We start from the raw sequence: 18903 nt of genomic DNA on the forward strand, positions 1-18903 counted from the left end.
CGTCATTAACTACATTAAAAAGTGGTGAAAATCCATAAAATTCGTGAAACATCATTAAAAATCGTCATTAACTACATTAAAAAGTGGTAAAAATCCATAAAATTCGTGAAAAATCATTAAAAATCGTCATTAACTACATTAAAAAGTGGTAAAAATCCATAAAATTCGTGAAAAATCATTAAAAATCGTCATTAACTACATTAAAAAGTGGTAAGAATCCATAAAATTCGTGAAAAATCATTAAAAATCGTCATTAACTACATTAAAATGTGGTAAAAAATCCATAAAATTCCTTAAAAAGTCCATAAATGACGTCCACTACATCCATAAAATACCCTCAAAAATCAATAAAATACTCAATTAGTACATTAAAAAGTGGTAAAAAATCCATAAAATTCGTGAAAAATCATTAAAAATCGTCATTAACTACATTAAAAAGTGGTGAAAATCCATAAAATTCGTGAAAAATCATTAAAAATCGTCATTAACTACATTAAAAAGTGGTGAAAATCAATAAAATTCGTGAAAAATCATTAAAAATCGTCATTAACTACATTAAAAAGTGGTAAAAAATCCATAAAATTCATTAAAAATCATTAAATTCGTCATTAACTACATTAAAAAAGTGGTGAGAAATCTATATAATTCGTGAAAAATCTTAAAAATCGTCATTAACTACATCAAAAAACGGTGTAAATTCATAAAATACCTTAAAAAGTCCAGATATGACGTCCACTAACTCCATAAAATACCCTCAAAAATCATTAAAGATACTCAATTAGTACATTAAAAAGTTGTAAAAATCCATAAAATTCGTGAAAAAATCATTAAAAATCTTCATTAACTACATTAACAAAGTGGTGAAAATCCATAAAATTCGTGAAAAATCATTAAAAATCGTCATTAACTACATTAAAAAGTGGTAAAAATCCATAAAATTCCTTAAAAAGTCCATAAATGACGTCACTATATCCATAAAATTCCCTCAAAAATCATTAAAATACTCAATTAGTACATTAAAAAGTGGTAAAAATCCATAAAATACCCTCAAAAACCATTAAAATACTCAATTAGTACATTAAAAAGTGGTAAAAAATCCATAAAATTCGTGAAAAATCATTAAAAATCGTCATTAACTACATTAAAAAGTGGGGTGAAAATCCATAAAATTCGTGAAACATCATTAAAAATCGTCATTAACTACATTAAAAAGTGGTGAAAATCCATAAAATTCGTGAAACATCATTAAAAATCGTCATTAACTACATTAAAAAGTGGTAAAAATCCATAAAATTCGTGAAAAATCATTAAAAATCGTCATTAACTACATTAAAAAGTGGTAAAAATCCATAAAATTCGTGAAAAATCATAAAAATCGTCATTAACTACATTAAAAAGTGGTGAAAATCAATAAAATTCGTGAAAAATCATTAAAAATCGTCATTAACTACATTAAAAAGTGGTAAAAATCCATAAAATTCGTGAAAAATCATTAAAAATCGTCATTAACTACATTAAAATGTGGTAAAAATTCATAAAATTCCTTAAAAAGTCCATAAATGACGTCACTACATCCATAAAATACCCTCAAAAATCAATAAAAATACTCAATTAGTACATTAAAAAGTGGTAAAAATCCATAAAATTCGTGAAAAATCATTAAAAATCGTCATTAACTACATTAAAAAGTGGTGAAAATCCATAAAATTCGTGAAACATCATTAAAAATCGTCATTAACTACATTAAAAAGTGGTAAAAATCCATAAAATTCCTTAAAAAGTCCATAAATGACGTCACTACATCCATAAAATACCCTCAAAAATCATTTAAATACTCAATTAGTACATTAAAAAAGTGGTAAAAAATCCATAAAATTCGTGAAAAAATCATTAAAAATCTTCATTAACATCACTTAAAAAGTGGTGAAAATCCATAAAATTCGTGAAAAATCATTAAAAATCGTCATTAACTACATTAAAATGTGGGTAAAAATCCATAAAATTCCTTAAAAAGTCCATAAATGACGTCACTACATCCATAAAATACCCTCAAAAATCATTAAAATACTCAATTAGTACATTAAAAAGTGGTAAAAATCCATAAAATTCGTGAAAAATCATTAAAAATCGTCATTAACTACATTAAAAAGTGGTGGAAAATCCATAATATTCGTGAAAAATCATTAAAAATCATCATTCACTACATTAAAAAGTGGTAAAAAATCCATAAAATTCCTTAAAAAGTCCATAAATGACGTCACTACATCCATAAAATACCCTCAAAAATCATTAAAATACTCAATTAGTACATTAAAAAGTGGTAAAAATCCATAAAATTCGTGAAAAATCATTAAAAATCGTCATTAACTACATTAAAAAGTGGTGAAAATCAATAAAATTCGTGAAAAATCATTAAAAATCGTCATTAACTACATTAAAAAGTGGTGAAAATCAATAAAATTCGTGAAAAAATCATTAAAAAATCGTCATTAACTACATTAAAAAGTGGTAAAAAAACCATAAAATTCGTGAAAAATCATTAAAAATCGTCATTAACTACATTACAATGTGGTAAAAATCCATAAAATTCCTTAAAAAGTCCATAAATGACGTCACTACATCCATAAAATACCCTCAAAAATCATTAAAATACTCAATTAGTACATTAAAAAAGTGGTAAAAATCCATAAAATTCGTGAAAAATCATTAAAAATCGTCATTAACTACATAAAAAGGGGGGTGAAAATCCATAAAATTCGTGAAACGTCATTAAAAATCGTCATTAACTACATTAAAATCGTGGTAACAAATCCATAAAATTCCTTAAAAAGTCCATAAATGACGTCACTACACCCATAAAATACCCCTCAAAAATCATTAAAATACTCAATTAGTACATTAAAAAGTGGTAAAAATCCATAAAATTCGTGAAACATCATTAAAAATCGTCATTAACTACATAAAAAAGTGGTAAAAATCCATAAAAATTCGTGAAAAATCATTAAAAAATCGTCATTAACTACATAAAAAGGGGGTGAAAATCCATAAAATTCGTGAAACATCATTAAAAATCGTCATTAACTACATTAAAAAGTGGTAAAAATCCATAAAATTCCTTAAAAAGTCCATAAATGACGTCACTACATCCATAAAATACCCTCAAAAATCATTAAAATACTCAATTAGTACATTAAAAAGTTGTAAAAATCCATAAAATTCGTGAAAAATCATAAAAAATCTTCATTAACTACATTAAAAAAGTGGTGAGAAAATCCATAAAATTCGTGAAAAATCATTAAAAATCGTCATTAACTACATTAAAAAAGTGGTAAAAAATCCATAAAATTCCTTAAAAAGTCCATAAATGACGTCACTATATCCATAAAATTTCCCTCAAAAATCATTAAAATACTCAATTAGTTCATTAAAAAGTGGTAAAAATCCATAAAATTCGTGAAAAATCATTAAAAATCGTCATTAACTACATTAAAAAAGTGGTGAAAATCCATAATATTCGTGAAAAATCATTAAAAATCATCATTAACTACATTAAAAAGTGGTAAAAATCCATAAAATTCCTTAAAAAGTCCATAAATGACGTCACTACATCCATAAAATACCCTCAAAGATCATTAAAATACTCATTAGTACATTAAAAAAGTGGTGAAAATCCATAAAATTCGTGAAAAATCATAAAAAATCGTCATTAACTACATTAAAAAGTGGTAAAAATCCATAAAATTCCTTAAATAGTCCATAAATGACGTCACTACATCCATAAAATACCCTCAAAGATCATTAAAATACTCAATTAGTACATTAAAAAAGTGGTAAAAAATCCATAAAATTCGTGAAACCATCATTAAAAATCGTCATTAACTACATTAAAAAGTGGTAAAAATCAATAAAATTCCTTAAAAAGTCCATAAATGACGTCACTACATCCATAAAATACCCTCAAAAATCATTAAAATACTCAATTAGTACATTAAAAAGTGGTGAAAATCCATAAAATTCGTGAAAAATCATTAAAAATCGTCATTAACTACATTAAATAGTGGTGAAAATCCATAAAATTCATGAAAAATCATTAAAAATCGTCATTAATTACATTAAAATGTGGTAAAAATCCATAAAATTCCTTAAATAGTCCATAAATGACGTCACTACATCCATAAAATACCCTCAAAGATCATTAAAATACTCAATTAGTACATTAAAAAGTGGTGAAAATCCATAAAATTCGTGAAAAATCATTAAAAATCGTCATTAACTACATTAAAAAGTGGTAAAAATCCATAAAATTCCTTAAAAAGTCCATAAATGACGTCACTATATCCATAAAATTCCCTCAAAAATCATTAAAATACTCAATTAGTACATTAAAAAGTGGTAAAAATCCATAAAATACCCTCAAAAACCATTAAAATACTCCAATTAGTACATAAAAAGTGGTAAAAATCCATAAAATTCGTGAAAAATCATTAAAAATCGTCATTAACTACATTAAAAAGTGGTGAAAATCCATAAAATTCGTGAAACATCATTAAAAATCGTCATTAACTACATTAAAAAGTGGTGAAAATCCATAAAATTCGTGAAACATCATTAAAAATCGTCATTAACTACATTAAAAAGTGGTAAAAATCCATAAAATTCGTGAAAAATCATTAAAAATCGTCATTAACTACATTAAAAAGTGGTAAAAAATCCATAAAATTCGTGAAAAATCATTAAAAATCGTCATTAACTACATTAAAAAGTGGTGAAAATCAATAAAATTCGTGAAAAATCATTAAAAATCGTCATTAACTACATTAAAAAGTGGTAAAAATCCATAAAATTCGTGAAAAATCATTAAAAATCGTCATTAACTACATTAAAATGTGGTAAAAATTCATAAAATTCCTTAAAAAGTCCATAAATGACGTCACTACATCCATAAAATACCCTCAAAACTCAATAAAATACTCAATTAGTACATTAAAAAGTGGTAAAAATCCATAAAATTCGTGAAAAAATCATTAAAAATCGTCATTAACTACATTAAAAAGTGGTGAAAATCCATAAAATTCGTGAAACATCATTAAAAATCGTCATTAACTACATTAAAAAAGTGGTAAAAAATCCATAAAATTCCTTAAAAAGTCCATAAATGACGTCACTACATCCATAAAATACCCTCAAAAATCATTTAAATACTCAATTAGTACATTAAAAAGTGGTAAAAATCCATAAAAATTCGTGAAAAATCATTAAAAATCTTCATTAACTACATTAAAAAGTGGTGAAAATCCATAAAATTCGTGAAAAATCATTAAAAATCGTCATTAACTACATTAAAATGTGGTAAAAATCCATAAAATTCCTTAAAAAGTCCATAAATGACGTCACTACATCCATAAAATACCCTCAAAAATCATTAAAATACTCAATTAGTACATTAAAAAGTGGTAAAAATCCATAAAATTCGTGAAAAATCATTAAAAAATCGTCATTAACTACATTAAAAAGTGGTGGAAAATCCATATATTCGTGAAAAATCATTAAAAATCATCATTCACTACATTAAAAAGTGGTAAAAATCCATAAAATTCCTTAAAAAGTCCATAAATGACGTCACTTACATCCATAAAATACCCTCAAAAATCATTAAAATACTCAATTAGTACATTAAAAAGTGGTAAAAAATCCATAAAATTCGTGAAAAATCATTAAAAATCGTCATTAACTACATTAAAAAGTGGTGAAAAGCAATAAAATTCGTGAAAAATCATTAAAAATCGTCATTAACTACATTAAAAAGTGGTGAAAATCAATAAAATTCGTGAAAAATCATTAAAAATCGTCATTAACTACATTAAAAAGTGGTAAAAAACCATAAAATTCGTGAAAAATCATTAAAAATCGTCATTAACGTACATTAAAATGTGGTAAAAATCCATAAAATTCCTTAAAAGTCCATAAATGACGTCACTACATCCATAAAATACCCTCAAAAATCATTAAAATACTCAATTAGTACATTAAAAAGTGGTAAAAAAATCCATAAAATTCGTGAAAAAATCATTAAAAATCGTCATTAACTACTAAAAAGGGGTGAAAATCCATAAAATTCGTGAAACGTCATTAAAAATCGTCATTAACTACATTAAAATGTGGTAAAAATCCATAAAATTCCTTAAAAAGTCCATAAATGACGTCACTACATCCATAAAATACCCTCAAAAATCATTAAAATACTCAATTAGTACATTAAAAAGTGGTTAAAAATCCATAAAATTCGTGAAACATCATTAAAAATCGTCATTAACTACATTAAAAAGTGGTAAAAAATCCATAAAATTCGTGAAAAATCATTAAAAATCGTCATTAACTACATAAAAAGGGGTGAAAATCCATAAAATTCGTGAAACATCATTAAAAATCGTCATTAACTACATTAAAAAGTGGTAAAAATCCCATAAAATTCCTTAAAAAGTCCATAAATGACGTCACTACATCCATAAATTACCCTCAAAAATCATTAAAATACTCAATTAGTACATTAAAAAGTTGTAAAAAATCCATAAAATTCGTGAAAAAATCATTAAAAATCTTCATTAACTACATTAAAAAGTGGTGAAAATCCATAAAATTCGTGAAAAATCATTAAAAATCGTCATTAACTACATTAAAAAGTGGTAAAAATCCATAAAATTCCTTAAAAAGTCCATAAATGACGTCACTATATCCATAAAATTCCCTCAAAAATCATTAAAATACTCAATTAGTTCATTAAAAAGTGGTAAAAATCCATAAAATTCGTGAAAAATCATTAAAAATCGTCATTAACTACATTAAAAAGTGGTGAAAATCCATAATATTCGTGAAAAATCATTAAAAATCATCATTAACTACATTAAAAAGTGGTAAAAATCCATAAAATTCCTTAAAAAGTCCATAAATGACGTCACTACATCCATAAAATACCCTCAAAAATCATTAAAATACTCAATTAGTACATTAAAAAGTGGTAAAAATCCATAAAATTCGTGAAAAATCATTAAAAATCGTCATTAACTACATTAAAAAGTGGTGAAAATCATAAAATTCGTGAAAAATCATTAAAATCGTCATTAACTACATTAAAAAGTGGTAAAAATCCATAAAATTCGTGAAAAATCATTAAAAATCGTCATTAACTACATTAAAATGTGGTAAAAAATTCATAAAATTCCTTAAAAAGTCCATAAATGACGTCACTACATCCATAAAATACCCTCAAAAATCAATAAAATACTCAATTAGTACATTAAAAAGTGGTAAAAATCCATAAAATTCGTGAAAAATCATTAAAAAATCGTCATTAACTACATTAAAAAGTGGTGAAAATCCTAAAATTCGTGAAACATCATTAAAAAATCGTCATTAACTACATTAAAAAGTGGTAAAAATCCATAAAATTCCTTAAAAAGTCCATAAATGACGTCACTACATCCATAAAATACCCTCAAAAATCATTTAAATACTCAATTAGTACATTAAAAAGTGGTAAAAAATCCATAAAATTCGTGAAAAATCATTAAAAATCTTCATTAACTACATTAAAAAGTGGTGAAAATCCATAAAATTCGTGAAAAATCATTAAAAATCGTCATTAACTACATTAAAAAGTGGTAAAAATCCATAAAATTCCTTAAAAAGTCCATAAATGACGTCACTACATCCAAAAAATACCCTCAAAAATCATTAAAATACTCAATTAGTACATTAAAAAGTGGTAAAAAATCCATAAAATTCGTGAAAAATCATTAAAAATCGTCATTAACTACATTAAAAAGTGGTGAAAATCCATAATATTCGTGAAAAATCATTAAAAATCATCATTAACTACATTAAAAAGTGGTAAAAATCCATAAAATTCCTTAAAAAGTCCATAAATGACGTCACTACATCCATAAAATACCCTCAAAAATCATTAAAATACTCAATTAGTACATTAAAAAGTGGTAAAAATCCATAAAATTCGTGAAAAATCATTAAAAATCGTCATTAACTACATTAAAAAGTGGTGAAAATCCATAAAATTCGTGAAACATCATTAAAAAATCGTCATTAACTACATTAAAAAGTGGTAAAAATCCATAAAATTCGTGAAAAATCATTAAAAATCGTCATTAACTACATTAAAAAGTGGTAAAAATCCATAAAATTCGTGAAAAATCATTAAAAATCGTCATTAACTACATTAAAAAGTGGTGAGAAATCAATAAAATTCGTGAAAAATCATTAAAAATCGTCATTAACTACATTAAAAAGTGGTAAAAATCCATAAAATTCGTGAAAAATCATTAAAAATCGTCATTAACTACATTAAAATGTGGTAAAAATCCATAAAATTCCTTAAAAAGTCCATAAATGACGTCACTACATCCATAAAATACCCATAATTGTCTTTTAGTTTTTGTTTGATTGTTTTAAATTCTAAATTATTCAGTGTTTCCCACACACTAGTTGTCATAAAAAGATTTTCGTTCACCTTATGGTGTGTTGTAGTGACATTTTATCCTCCAATTATTTTACAAATTTAACTGACTAAATTTTTTCAGATGGCAGTATAAAGAACACTCGATGCATATTGAGACATGAATTCAAATTTCTACCACTTCGGAAAGTATCAATGTCCTACGTGGAAAATGGACTAGAAAAATACTGATAATATTAATGGTTTTTTTGCAATGTACGTTTAATGGTTATCGAATGTAATTGATAGTAAATTAACATTAGTGTAACAAAAAGTTAGTGCCAAGAAACTCTGACCATTAGATTAAGAAAATTATACAAATTTTCTATTAATAATTTTCATTAATATCATTTAAGCTTATACTTCATAAACACTATAAAACATGTTTTTATAAGATAATTAAGTCAAATATTACAAATTCATATTTTTAATTCCTTATAGAACACTCAATTCTCATGTTAGTGTCATCAAACTCTGACCATTAGATTCATAAAAGATTTCTAATTTTCTATTATTAACTTTCAATTATTTAATTTAGGCTTTTACTTCACTTACACTATAAAACATGTTTTTATATGATAATTTAGTCAAATATTACAAATTCATATTTTTCACTACTTATAAATCACTCAATTCTCATGTAAGTGTCATCATACTAAGACCATTAGATTAAGCAAGAAATTCTAATTTTCTATTTTTTACATTCAATTATTTAATTAAACCTTATACTTAATAACACCTTAAAATGTGTTTTTATAAGATAATTTAGTCAAATATTACAAATTCATATTTTTAACTGCTTATAGAACACTCATTTCTCATGTCAATGTTTTCAAGCTCAGACCATTAGATTAAGCAAGAAATTATAATTTATTAATATTAACTTTCATTAATTTCACTTAAGCTTATACTTCACTTACACTATAAAACATGTTTTTATATGATAATTTAGTCAAATATTACAAATTCATATTTTTAATTCCTTATAGAACACTCAATTCTCATGTTAGTGCCAAGAAACTCTGACCATTAGATTAAGAAAATTATACAAATTTTCTATTATTATTTTTCATTAATATCATTTAAGCTTATACTTCTTAAACACTATAAAACATGTTTTTTATAAGATAATTTAGTCAAATATTACAAATTCATATTTTTCACTGCTTATAAATCACTCAATTCTCATGTAAGTGTCATCATACTAAGACCATTAGATTAAGCAAGAAATTCTAATTTTCTATTTTTTACATTCAATTATTTACTTAAAGCTTATACTTAATAACACCTTAAAACGTGTTTTTATAAGATAATTTAGTCAAATATTACAAATTCCTATTTTTAACTGCTTATAGAACACTCATTTCTCATGTCAATGTTTTCAAGCTCAGACCATTAGATTAAGCAAGAAATTATAATTTATTAATATTAACTTTCATTAATTTCACTTAAGCTTATACTTCACTTACACTATAAAACATGTTTTTTATATGATAATTTAGTCAAATATTACAAATTCATATTTTTAATTCCTTATAGAACACTCAATTCTCATGTTAGTGTCATCAAACTCTGACCATTAGATTCATAAAAGATTTCTAATTTTCTATTATTAACTTTCAATTATTTAATTTAAGCTTTTACTTCACTTACACTATAAAACATGTTTTTATATGATAATTTAAACAAAAATTACAAATTCATATTTTTAACTGCTTATTAATCACTCAATTCTCATGTTAGTGTCATCATACTAAGACCATTAGATTAAGCAAGAAATTCTAATTTATTATTATTAACTTTCATTAATTTCACTTAAGCTTATACTTCATAAACAATATAAAACGTGTTTTTATATGATAATTTAAACAAATATTAAAAATTCATATGTATTTCATATTGACAAAAAACATCTGGTAGATTTGTACTTTCTTTTATTATTTATCATAATTATAGTTTCTCCAACTATTATACTTATTTAATCGACGTATTATCATCTTGCATTGAAAATTAACTGGAAGATACTTTTAATTATATAGGTTTTATGCAATGTACGTTAAATGATTATTGAATGTAATTGATAGTAAATTAATAGTAGTGTAACAATCGAAAATTTGTTAAAAGTCTGAATAAAGGTTTGGGAAACACCATTAGCTTGTAATTTTAATTCATAATACTTGCCTTAGCTATAAAAATCTTTTAATATTATTTACTACATTTATTTCATTAATTGGTTTTACTTATACCATAACCCAAAGTGATTTTATTTAAATTGTCAAGTTTCATTAGATGTGTTACGATGATTTATTCAATTATAATATCATATTATTATGTTCAAATCAGAATTATTTATGAAGAATAGTAATGTCATATGATATTGCAAACAGTCAATTTTATATTATCCTATGATTGTATTTATATGATAAAATTATTTTACATTCAAATTCAACAAAACATCTGGTAGATTTTTAATGTCTTTGATTGCTTATCATAATTAATGTGTCTTATCACCTGTTTAATGATTATATTTCATATCTTTTTGCATTTATACATTTTTATTTGTATTTATGTTTGAACTAAAATTTTTTCAAATATTTTCTATTATGAGTGTAGTTTGTCTTTTAGTTTTTGTTTGATTGTTTTAAATTCTAAATTATTCAGTGTTTCCCACACACTAGTTGTCATAAAAAGATTTTCGTTCACCTTATGGTGTGTTGTAGTGACATTTTATCCTCCAATTATTTTACAAATTTAACTGACTAAATTTTTTCAGATGGCAGTATAAAGAACACTCGATGCATATTGAGACATGAATTCAAATTTCTACCACTTCGGAAAGTATCAATGTCCTACGTGGAAAATGGACTAGAAAATACTGATAATATTAATGGTTTTATGCAATGTACGTTTAATGGTTATCGAATGTAATTGATAGTAAATTAACATTAGTGTAACAAAAAGTTAGTGCCAAGAAACTCTGACCATTAGATTAAGAAAATTATACAAATTTTCTATTAATAATTTTCATTAATATCATTTAAGCTTATACTTCATAAACACTATAAAACATGTTTTTATAAGATAATTTAGTCAAATATTACAAATTCATATTTTTAATTCCTTATAGAACACTCAATTCTCATGTTAGTGTCATCAAACTCTGACCATTAGATTCATAAAAGATTTCTAATTTTCTATTATTAACTTTCAATTATTTAATTTAGGCTTTTACTTCACTTACACTATAAAACATGTTTTTATATGATAATTTAGTCAAATATTACAAATTCATATTTTTCACTACTTATAAATCACTCAATTCTCATGTAAGTGTCATCATACTAAGACCATTAGATTAAGCAAGAAATTCTAATTTTCTATTTTTTACATTCAATTATTTAATTAAACCTTATACTTAATAACACCTTAAAATGTGTTTTTATAAGATAATTTAGTCAAATATTACAAATTCATATTTTTAACTGCTTATAGAACACTCATTTCTCATGTCAATGTTTTCAAGCTCAGACCATTAGATTAAGCAAGAAATTATAATTTATTAATATTAACTTTCATTAATTTCACTTAAGCTTATACTTCACTTACACTATAAAACATGTTTTTATATGATAATTTAGTCAAATATTACAAATTCATATTTTTAATTCCTTATAGAACACTCAATTCTCATGCTAGTGTCATCAAACTCTGACCATTAGATTCATAAAAGATTTCTAATTTTCTATTATTAACTTTCAATTATTTAATTTAAGCTTTTACTTCACTTACACTATAAAACATGTTTTTATATGATAATTTAAACAAAAATTACAAATTCATATTTTTAACTGCTTATTAATCACTCAATTCTCATGTTAGTGTCATCATACTAAGACCATTAGATTAAGCAAGAAATTCTAATTTATTATTATTAACTTTCATTAATTTCACTTAAGCTTATACTTCATAAACACGTTAAAAAGTGTTTTTATAAGATAATTTAGTCAAATATTACAAATTCATATTTTTAATTCCTTATAGAACACTCAATTCTCATGTTAATGTTTTCAAGCTCAGACCATTAGAATCATAAAAGATTTCTAATTTTCTATTATTAACTTTCAATTATTTAATTTAAGCTTTTACTTCACTTACACTATAAAACATGTTTTTATATGATAATTTAGACAAAAATTACAAATTCATATTTTTAATTGCTTATTAATCACTCAATTCTCATGTTAGTGTCATCATACTAAGACCATTAGATTAAGCAAGAAATTCTAATTTTCTCTTTTTTACATTCACTTATTTAATTAAAGCTTATACTTAATAACACTTTAATACGTGTTTTTATATGATAATTTAGACAAATATTAAAAATTCATATCTTTAACTCCTTATAGAACACTCAATTCTCATGTTAATGTTTTCAAGCTCATACCATTAGATTAAGCAAGAAATTATAATTAATTATTATTAACTTTCATTAATTTCACTTTAGCTTATACTTCATAAACACCTTAATACGTGTTTTTATATGATAATTTAGACAAATATTAAAAATTCATATTTTTTACTCCTTATAGAACACTCAATTCTCATGTTAATGTTTTCAAGCTCAGACCATTAGATTACGCAAGAAATTATAATTTATTATTATTAACTTTCATTAATTTCACTTAAGCTTATACTTCATAAACACCTTAATACGTGTTTTTATATGATAATTTAGTCAAATATTACAAATTCATATTTTTAACTACTTATAGAACACTCAATTCTCATGTTAATGTTTTCAAGCTCAGACCATTAGATTAAGCAAGAAATTATAATTTATTATTATTAACTTTCATTAATTTCACTTAAGCTTATACTTCATAAACACCTTAATACGTGTTTTTATATGATAATTTAGACAAATATTAAAAATTCATATTTTTAACTCCTTATAGAACACTTAATTCTCATGTTAATGTTTTCAAGCTCAGACCATTAGATTAAGCAAGAAATTCTAATTTTCTATTTTTTACATTCACTTATTTAATTAAAGCTTATACTTCATAACACTTTAATACGTGCTTTTATATGATAATTTAGACAAATATTAAAAATTCATATTTTTAACTCCTTATAGAACACTCAATTCTCATGTTAATGTTTTCAAGCTCAGACCATTAGATTAAGCAAGAAATTATAATTTATTATTATTAACTTTCATTAATTTCACTTAAGCTTATACTTCATAAACACCTTAATACGTGTTTTTATATGATAATTTAGACAAATATTAAAAATTCATATTTTTAACTCCTTATAGAACACTTAATTCTCATGTTAGTGTCATCAAACTCTGACCATTAGATTAAGCAAGAAATTCAAATTTATTATTATTATCTTTCATTATTTCACTTAAGATTATACTTCATAAACATTATAAAACGTGTTTTTATATGATAATTTAGTCAAATATTACAAATCCATATTTTTAACTGCTTATAAATCACTCAATTCTCATGTTAGTGTCATCATACTAAGACCATTAGATTAAGCAAGAAATTCTAATTTATTATTATTAACTTTCATTAATTTCACTTAAGCTTATACTTCATAAACAATATAAAACGTGTTTTTATATGATAATTTAGACAAATTTTAAAAATTCATATGTATTTCATATTGAAAAAAAAACATCTGGTAGATTTGTACTTTCTTTTATTATTTATCATAATTATTGTTTCTCCAACTATTATACTTATTTAATCGACTACTTTTTTTTAGATGGTAGTACAGCTGATCACTCAAGGCTTGCTGAGACATGACTTTGCATTCATACCACTTGGGAAAGTATCATCATCTTACATTGAAAATTAACTGGAAGATACTGATAATTATATAGGTTTTATGCAATGTACGTTAAATGATTTTTGAATGTAATTGATAGTAAATTAATAGTAGTGTAACAATTGAAAATTTGTTAAAAGTCTGAATAAAGGTTTGGGAAAAACCATTAGCTTGTAATGTTAATTCATAATACTTGCCTTAGCTATATAAATCTTTTAATATTATTTACTACATTTATTTCATTAATAGGTTTTACTTTAACCATAACCCAAAGTGATTTAATTTAAATTGTCAAGTTTCAATAGATGTGTTACGATGATTTATTCAATTATAATTTCATATTATTATGTTCAAACACAGAATTATTTTTGAAGAATAGTAATGTCATACTATATTGAACAATACCTCTTTTTAGGTTGTTTGACGAAGATGGGAACATATTTTCTACTAGAAAAAGTTTTTGCGTTTCAATGTTTAAACAAAAAAATACAATTATACTAAAGAAGACTGTTTGTTATCACAACAGTGATAAATACATTTTGACATTTTTCGAGCATAATGTGCATTCAAGTGTAGATAAACAAGGAATTATTCGACATTTGTAGATATTACATTAAGATAGTACCTACTACCTATCATGATGGTAGAATAGATTTAAATTTTTCCATCCATTTAATATTCATTTCACACTTTTCACAGTGCTCAATGCTCATAGCTCATAATTTGTTAATTACTCTTACATACTTTTAATTAATTTTTTTTGGTCCCTTAATTTTTATGTCAAACACCTCAATGTTATGAAACACCTCATTTTTATTTTTTTTAATGTTTTGTTATTTATTATTTTGAATATTTTTTGATTTTAGTTAAATATTTTAAGTGGGCATTACTTAGAAACAAATGTTACTGCATAAAAAACGCCTTACATACTATTTCCATGCAAGTTTTTCATTCATTCTAGGATACATATTAATGTTGTTCTTTTTAAAAACATTTCTCTAAATGTATTTTAGAATTAAGTTGCTTTTACTTGTCATATCTGCGGTAAAAAAATATTTATCGTAAAGATGCTATATGTGAAACACGGGCTCAAACAAAAGGAGACTTTAAAATACTTTTTTTTGTATCAAAAGACAAATCTATAAATGTTGAAAAGCTAGTTCATGAAGACTTATTGAAAAGAATGAGTATAAACTTCTCACTCATAAATTAATAGCATCATTTTCTGGTGAATATATCATAATATAAACTTTGATTATCTGTTAAAATGTGATGGTGATTCTTTTTGACAATGTGTTATTAATTGTCAATGAGGTAGAACATAAGCCTAAAAAAAGGTTCTACTGGGGATATTTTGATGGTAATGCAAATATTAAAAATAAGAGGTTAATTTAAATAAACTGATTGGATTGCATGTGATAGTTATTTACTGTATGCTTTGGGAGGAGGCTATGTTTTATCCAAAGATCTTAACTTCTAAATATTGAAGAATCGCGATTACTTAAGGTAAGTTGATCATAGTAGCATAATATAAAGTAATAAGAGAAAATATTGATATTAAGTTTAGCAAATTCATTATGTAATAGCTAACCAATTATAATGGTTTTATTAAAATGATTGATTAACTATCCTAAAAAGAGAAGGTGTTTCGGTTGGCGCTTTGGTAAGTCCATTAAATATTACTAGAAAACATGACCGGTGATTAGACACACAATGATGTCAAAATGATTATTTATTAACACATAAACATAGTCCTGAAATGATGAGACTGCACTGGTCAAACATTATTCAGACTGGAGAACTATGTGATAGAGAGTTAAAAAATATGGCTTCCTACAAATATAACTGGTCAGTGATGCCATCTAAATGTTGTGTTAGAAATTTGTCTTTAATTCCATGAATACATTTTTCAACATAAAAAGACTGATGTAATTATTAATATAATACATTTGAACATTGGAGTTTGTTTTCAGTTTTGAATAAAATATATATATATATATATATATTAACAACACCAATTTTATATTGAAATTAAATTTTATTCTTATTATGTTTTCAATTCATGAAAATATTACAAATTACAATAATTTGTTCTTATACCGTAAGAAAATGAACATAACATTATACATTATATGTATGTATAAATAAAATAAAAAAAACTTATATCATTTTTAATATGTGTTATTTTTTCTTCCTGTCTGTTATACATTTAGGACAGAACCATTTTCCTTTAGGCTTGGTAGTTAATTTGACACATGCAAAGTGGAACCATTCAATAGGACACTAAAATAATAAAAGTACACAATTAATAAAATATGATAAAAAATTGAAACAATATTTACAATAAAAATTAAGATTGTTATTATTTTTTCAATGGTTTAAGTAGGTATTTAATAAATTGTTTTATAAAATAAAAAAGATAAATACATAAATAATTAATAAATTAAAATTAAAGTTCTTACATCAGGATTATCACAGCCAATCATTTCACCATAAGAAACTTGGTTGCATAAACAATACGTTGGCTCATTTGGATCAACGGGCATATCTAATACTTCAGCCGAGTGTGCACCTCCGGCACCAACTAATGCACCAGTAAGGGAACTAGTTTCTACTGTAACGCTGGTTACACTATTTGTAGGGTTTGTTGGATTAGTGACAACATTAATTAAAGGTGTTTTATTAGGTGCTGCACTTGTTGTTTTTGTAACTCCTGAAAAATTTTGGTAATTATTATACGAAGAAATTAACATAAATATGGCTAAAATTTGTTGTACACAAACCTTTTTTCAGTTGTTTCTTTTTAGATGTTTTTTTTGGAGCTGTTTCTTCTTCACTCGATGCACTCTTCTTTTTAATTTCTTTGTCTTTAATCTTTTTACATTCTCCTGGAAGCAATACACATAAAGAAATGACCAAATACATTATTGGAATAATAATATGATATAATGCAGAACACCTACGTTTTTGTGAATTTTCTTCTATATTTCTTGTAGCACTAATGGCTCTGTCTTGAATTTCAGCTCCAAAGCGTGCTAAATCTGAATCAAATTCTCTAACATGTTTATCTACCTGTAAGATACAATGGAATAGAACATTTTTACGGTAATGTTAATAATTCAAAATCAACATACCATTTCATAAGTTTGTATAGACAATTGAACTTTATCATCACTGTATTCTTTCGCTTTGTCAAACTGACGTTGTATGCTGGTCATCATTTCGCGATTTTTATCTGCTGTGTATCCCTTGGAATTTGACATATAATCGTCTGTCAGTTTGTCAATGTTGCGCATTAATTCTTGAACTCTGGAGTCAAGATCTCTCATCAGAGTGAAGTTTCGTTGTAACTCAACAGGAAGATTCTCTAAATCTAAAATATAACTTTGATAGTACATCGTTTAATTGCAAAATCAAAAAAAAAAACTTACTGTTCAGATAGTGTTTCAAGTTAAGAGCAGAAGTCATTTTTATTATTTTATGATTCGGCTGAGAATTATTGAAGAAAAAAATAAGTATAAGTATACTTATACTTGTATACTTGTATACTAAAACAAACGGGAATTTTATGTGTTTGATCAACTTTTACAGAAAGTGCCTTATAAAATATAAATTTCTTCTGTTTATATTTTTGATAATATTTTTAGTGAATAAGACGTGAATCACACCATTTTGATATAACAATGATATTATGTAACTGCCCGATGACCGTATAAACAATAAACGTACAAATAAATAAGCCAAGTTTGGCAACACTGTACGAATACAACATTTCAAACATTTCTAATTTTCAAATAAGCCAATTATTAGTCGAGTCAAACGACATTTATATTTTATTTATTTAGACGGTTTATACTTTATACCCAAACACCTAATTAAATAAAATTATATATATATATGTTACGGTAAATTATGTTAAATGAAAATTAACATTATTCACATGTTATTAACGTTATTTACCAAATACACAAGTGATTATCGTTATAAACCGGATAATCACGTTAATGATTAAATACACAGGTATTTGTTGTTATAGATCATCAGATATGCAAGTGAATCTCAAGTAGGTTGTATTTTTAAAAAGAGAAAAAATGCATTATTATTTTTTATTTATTTTTACAAGTTATACTGCCATGACATTTACTATTACATAATTGTTCAGCCCCACGGCAAGCACAATGCTTATTATTATAACCAGTCTTGCAATAGCAACGCTGGTACTTTCAAGGGCCCGCAACCGAATAATTACTAGCTGCTTCTCTCAGACCTCAGTGTCAACTGTAGTCTACCATCAGCTAATTTTATCACATTGTCCATGTCCAATAGATTTTCTTCGTAAACAGCTATTTCTTGGCGTGTGTAATTGTATTTAATAAAACCATATTCCCGGTGGCGTAGTTTAGAATTGGTTCTGGGGTGGAATTGGGATATAAGTTTATACTATCATTCTTAGTCTTCACAAGAAAATAACGATAATTCCCTCATTCGTACACACACACACACACACACACAAATAAATATAAATGCGTAAATATATTATTAATTAAAAAAAA

General features: G+C 24.6%; 1 protein-coding gene, 1 long non-coding RNA gene and 1 pseudogene across 2 annotated transcripts; 2 read left to right on the forward strand and 1 right to left on the reverse strand.

Annotated features, from left to right (window-relative positions):
- Nucleotides 1-11075: 11075 nt before the first annotated feature.
- LOC132926898 (uncharacterized) lies at nt 11076-14523 on the forward strand. The gene is made up of 3 exons (XR_009661553.1): nt 11076-11215; nt 11280-11408; nt 14288-14523. It is a non-coding gene; the product is annotated as an uncharacterized LOC132926898 (long non-coding RNA).
- Nucleotides 14524-15250: 727 nt separating this feature from the next.
- Nucleotides 15251-16250, forward strand: LOC132923979 (beta-1,3-galactosyltransferase 6-like; annotated as a pseudogene).
- A 118-nt stretch (nt 16251-16368) lies between these two features.
- On the reverse strand, nt 16369-17967 carry LOC132924525 (inhibitor of growth protein 4-like). Its single transcript, XM_060988890.1, has 6 exons — nt 17782-17967; nt 17485-17723; nt 17314-17422; nt 17134-17238; nt 16813-17063; nt 16369-16633 (listed from the first exon to the last, which is right to left on the reverse strand). The coding sequence occupies exons 1-6, from the start codon at nt 17816-17818 to the stop codon at nt 16532-16534; spliced, it is 843 nt and encodes a 280-aa protein (XP_060844873.1). The 5' UTR covers nt 17819-17967; the 3' UTR covers nt 16369-16531.
- Between the last annotated feature and the right edge of the window lie 936 nt (nt 17968-18903).

Source organism: Rhopalosiphum padi, chromosome 3 (genome assembly GCF_020882245.1).
Source record: "Rhopalosiphum padi isolate XX-2018 chromosome 3, ASM2088224v1, whole genome shotgun sequence".
In the NCBI taxonomy this organism is placed as follows: Eukaryota; Metazoa; Arthropoda; class Insecta; order Hemiptera; family Aphididae; genus Rhopalosiphum; species Rhopalosiphum padi.

Excerpts from the sequence above, each read along its gene's own strand:
- LOC132924525 (XM_060988890.1), bottom strand. The coding sequence starts at position 17,818 with ATGACTTCTGCTCTTAACTTGAAACACTATCTGAACA. Across the intron at positions 17,423-17,484 it reads CTATACAAACTTATGAAATG|GTAGATAAACATGTTAGAGA; the intron begins GTATGTTGATTT and ends TGTATCTTACAG. Across the intron at positions 17,239-17,313 it reads AGAAGAAAATTCACAAAAAC|GAGAATGTAAAAAGATTAAA; the intron begins GTAGGTGTTCTG and ends TATTGCTTCCAG.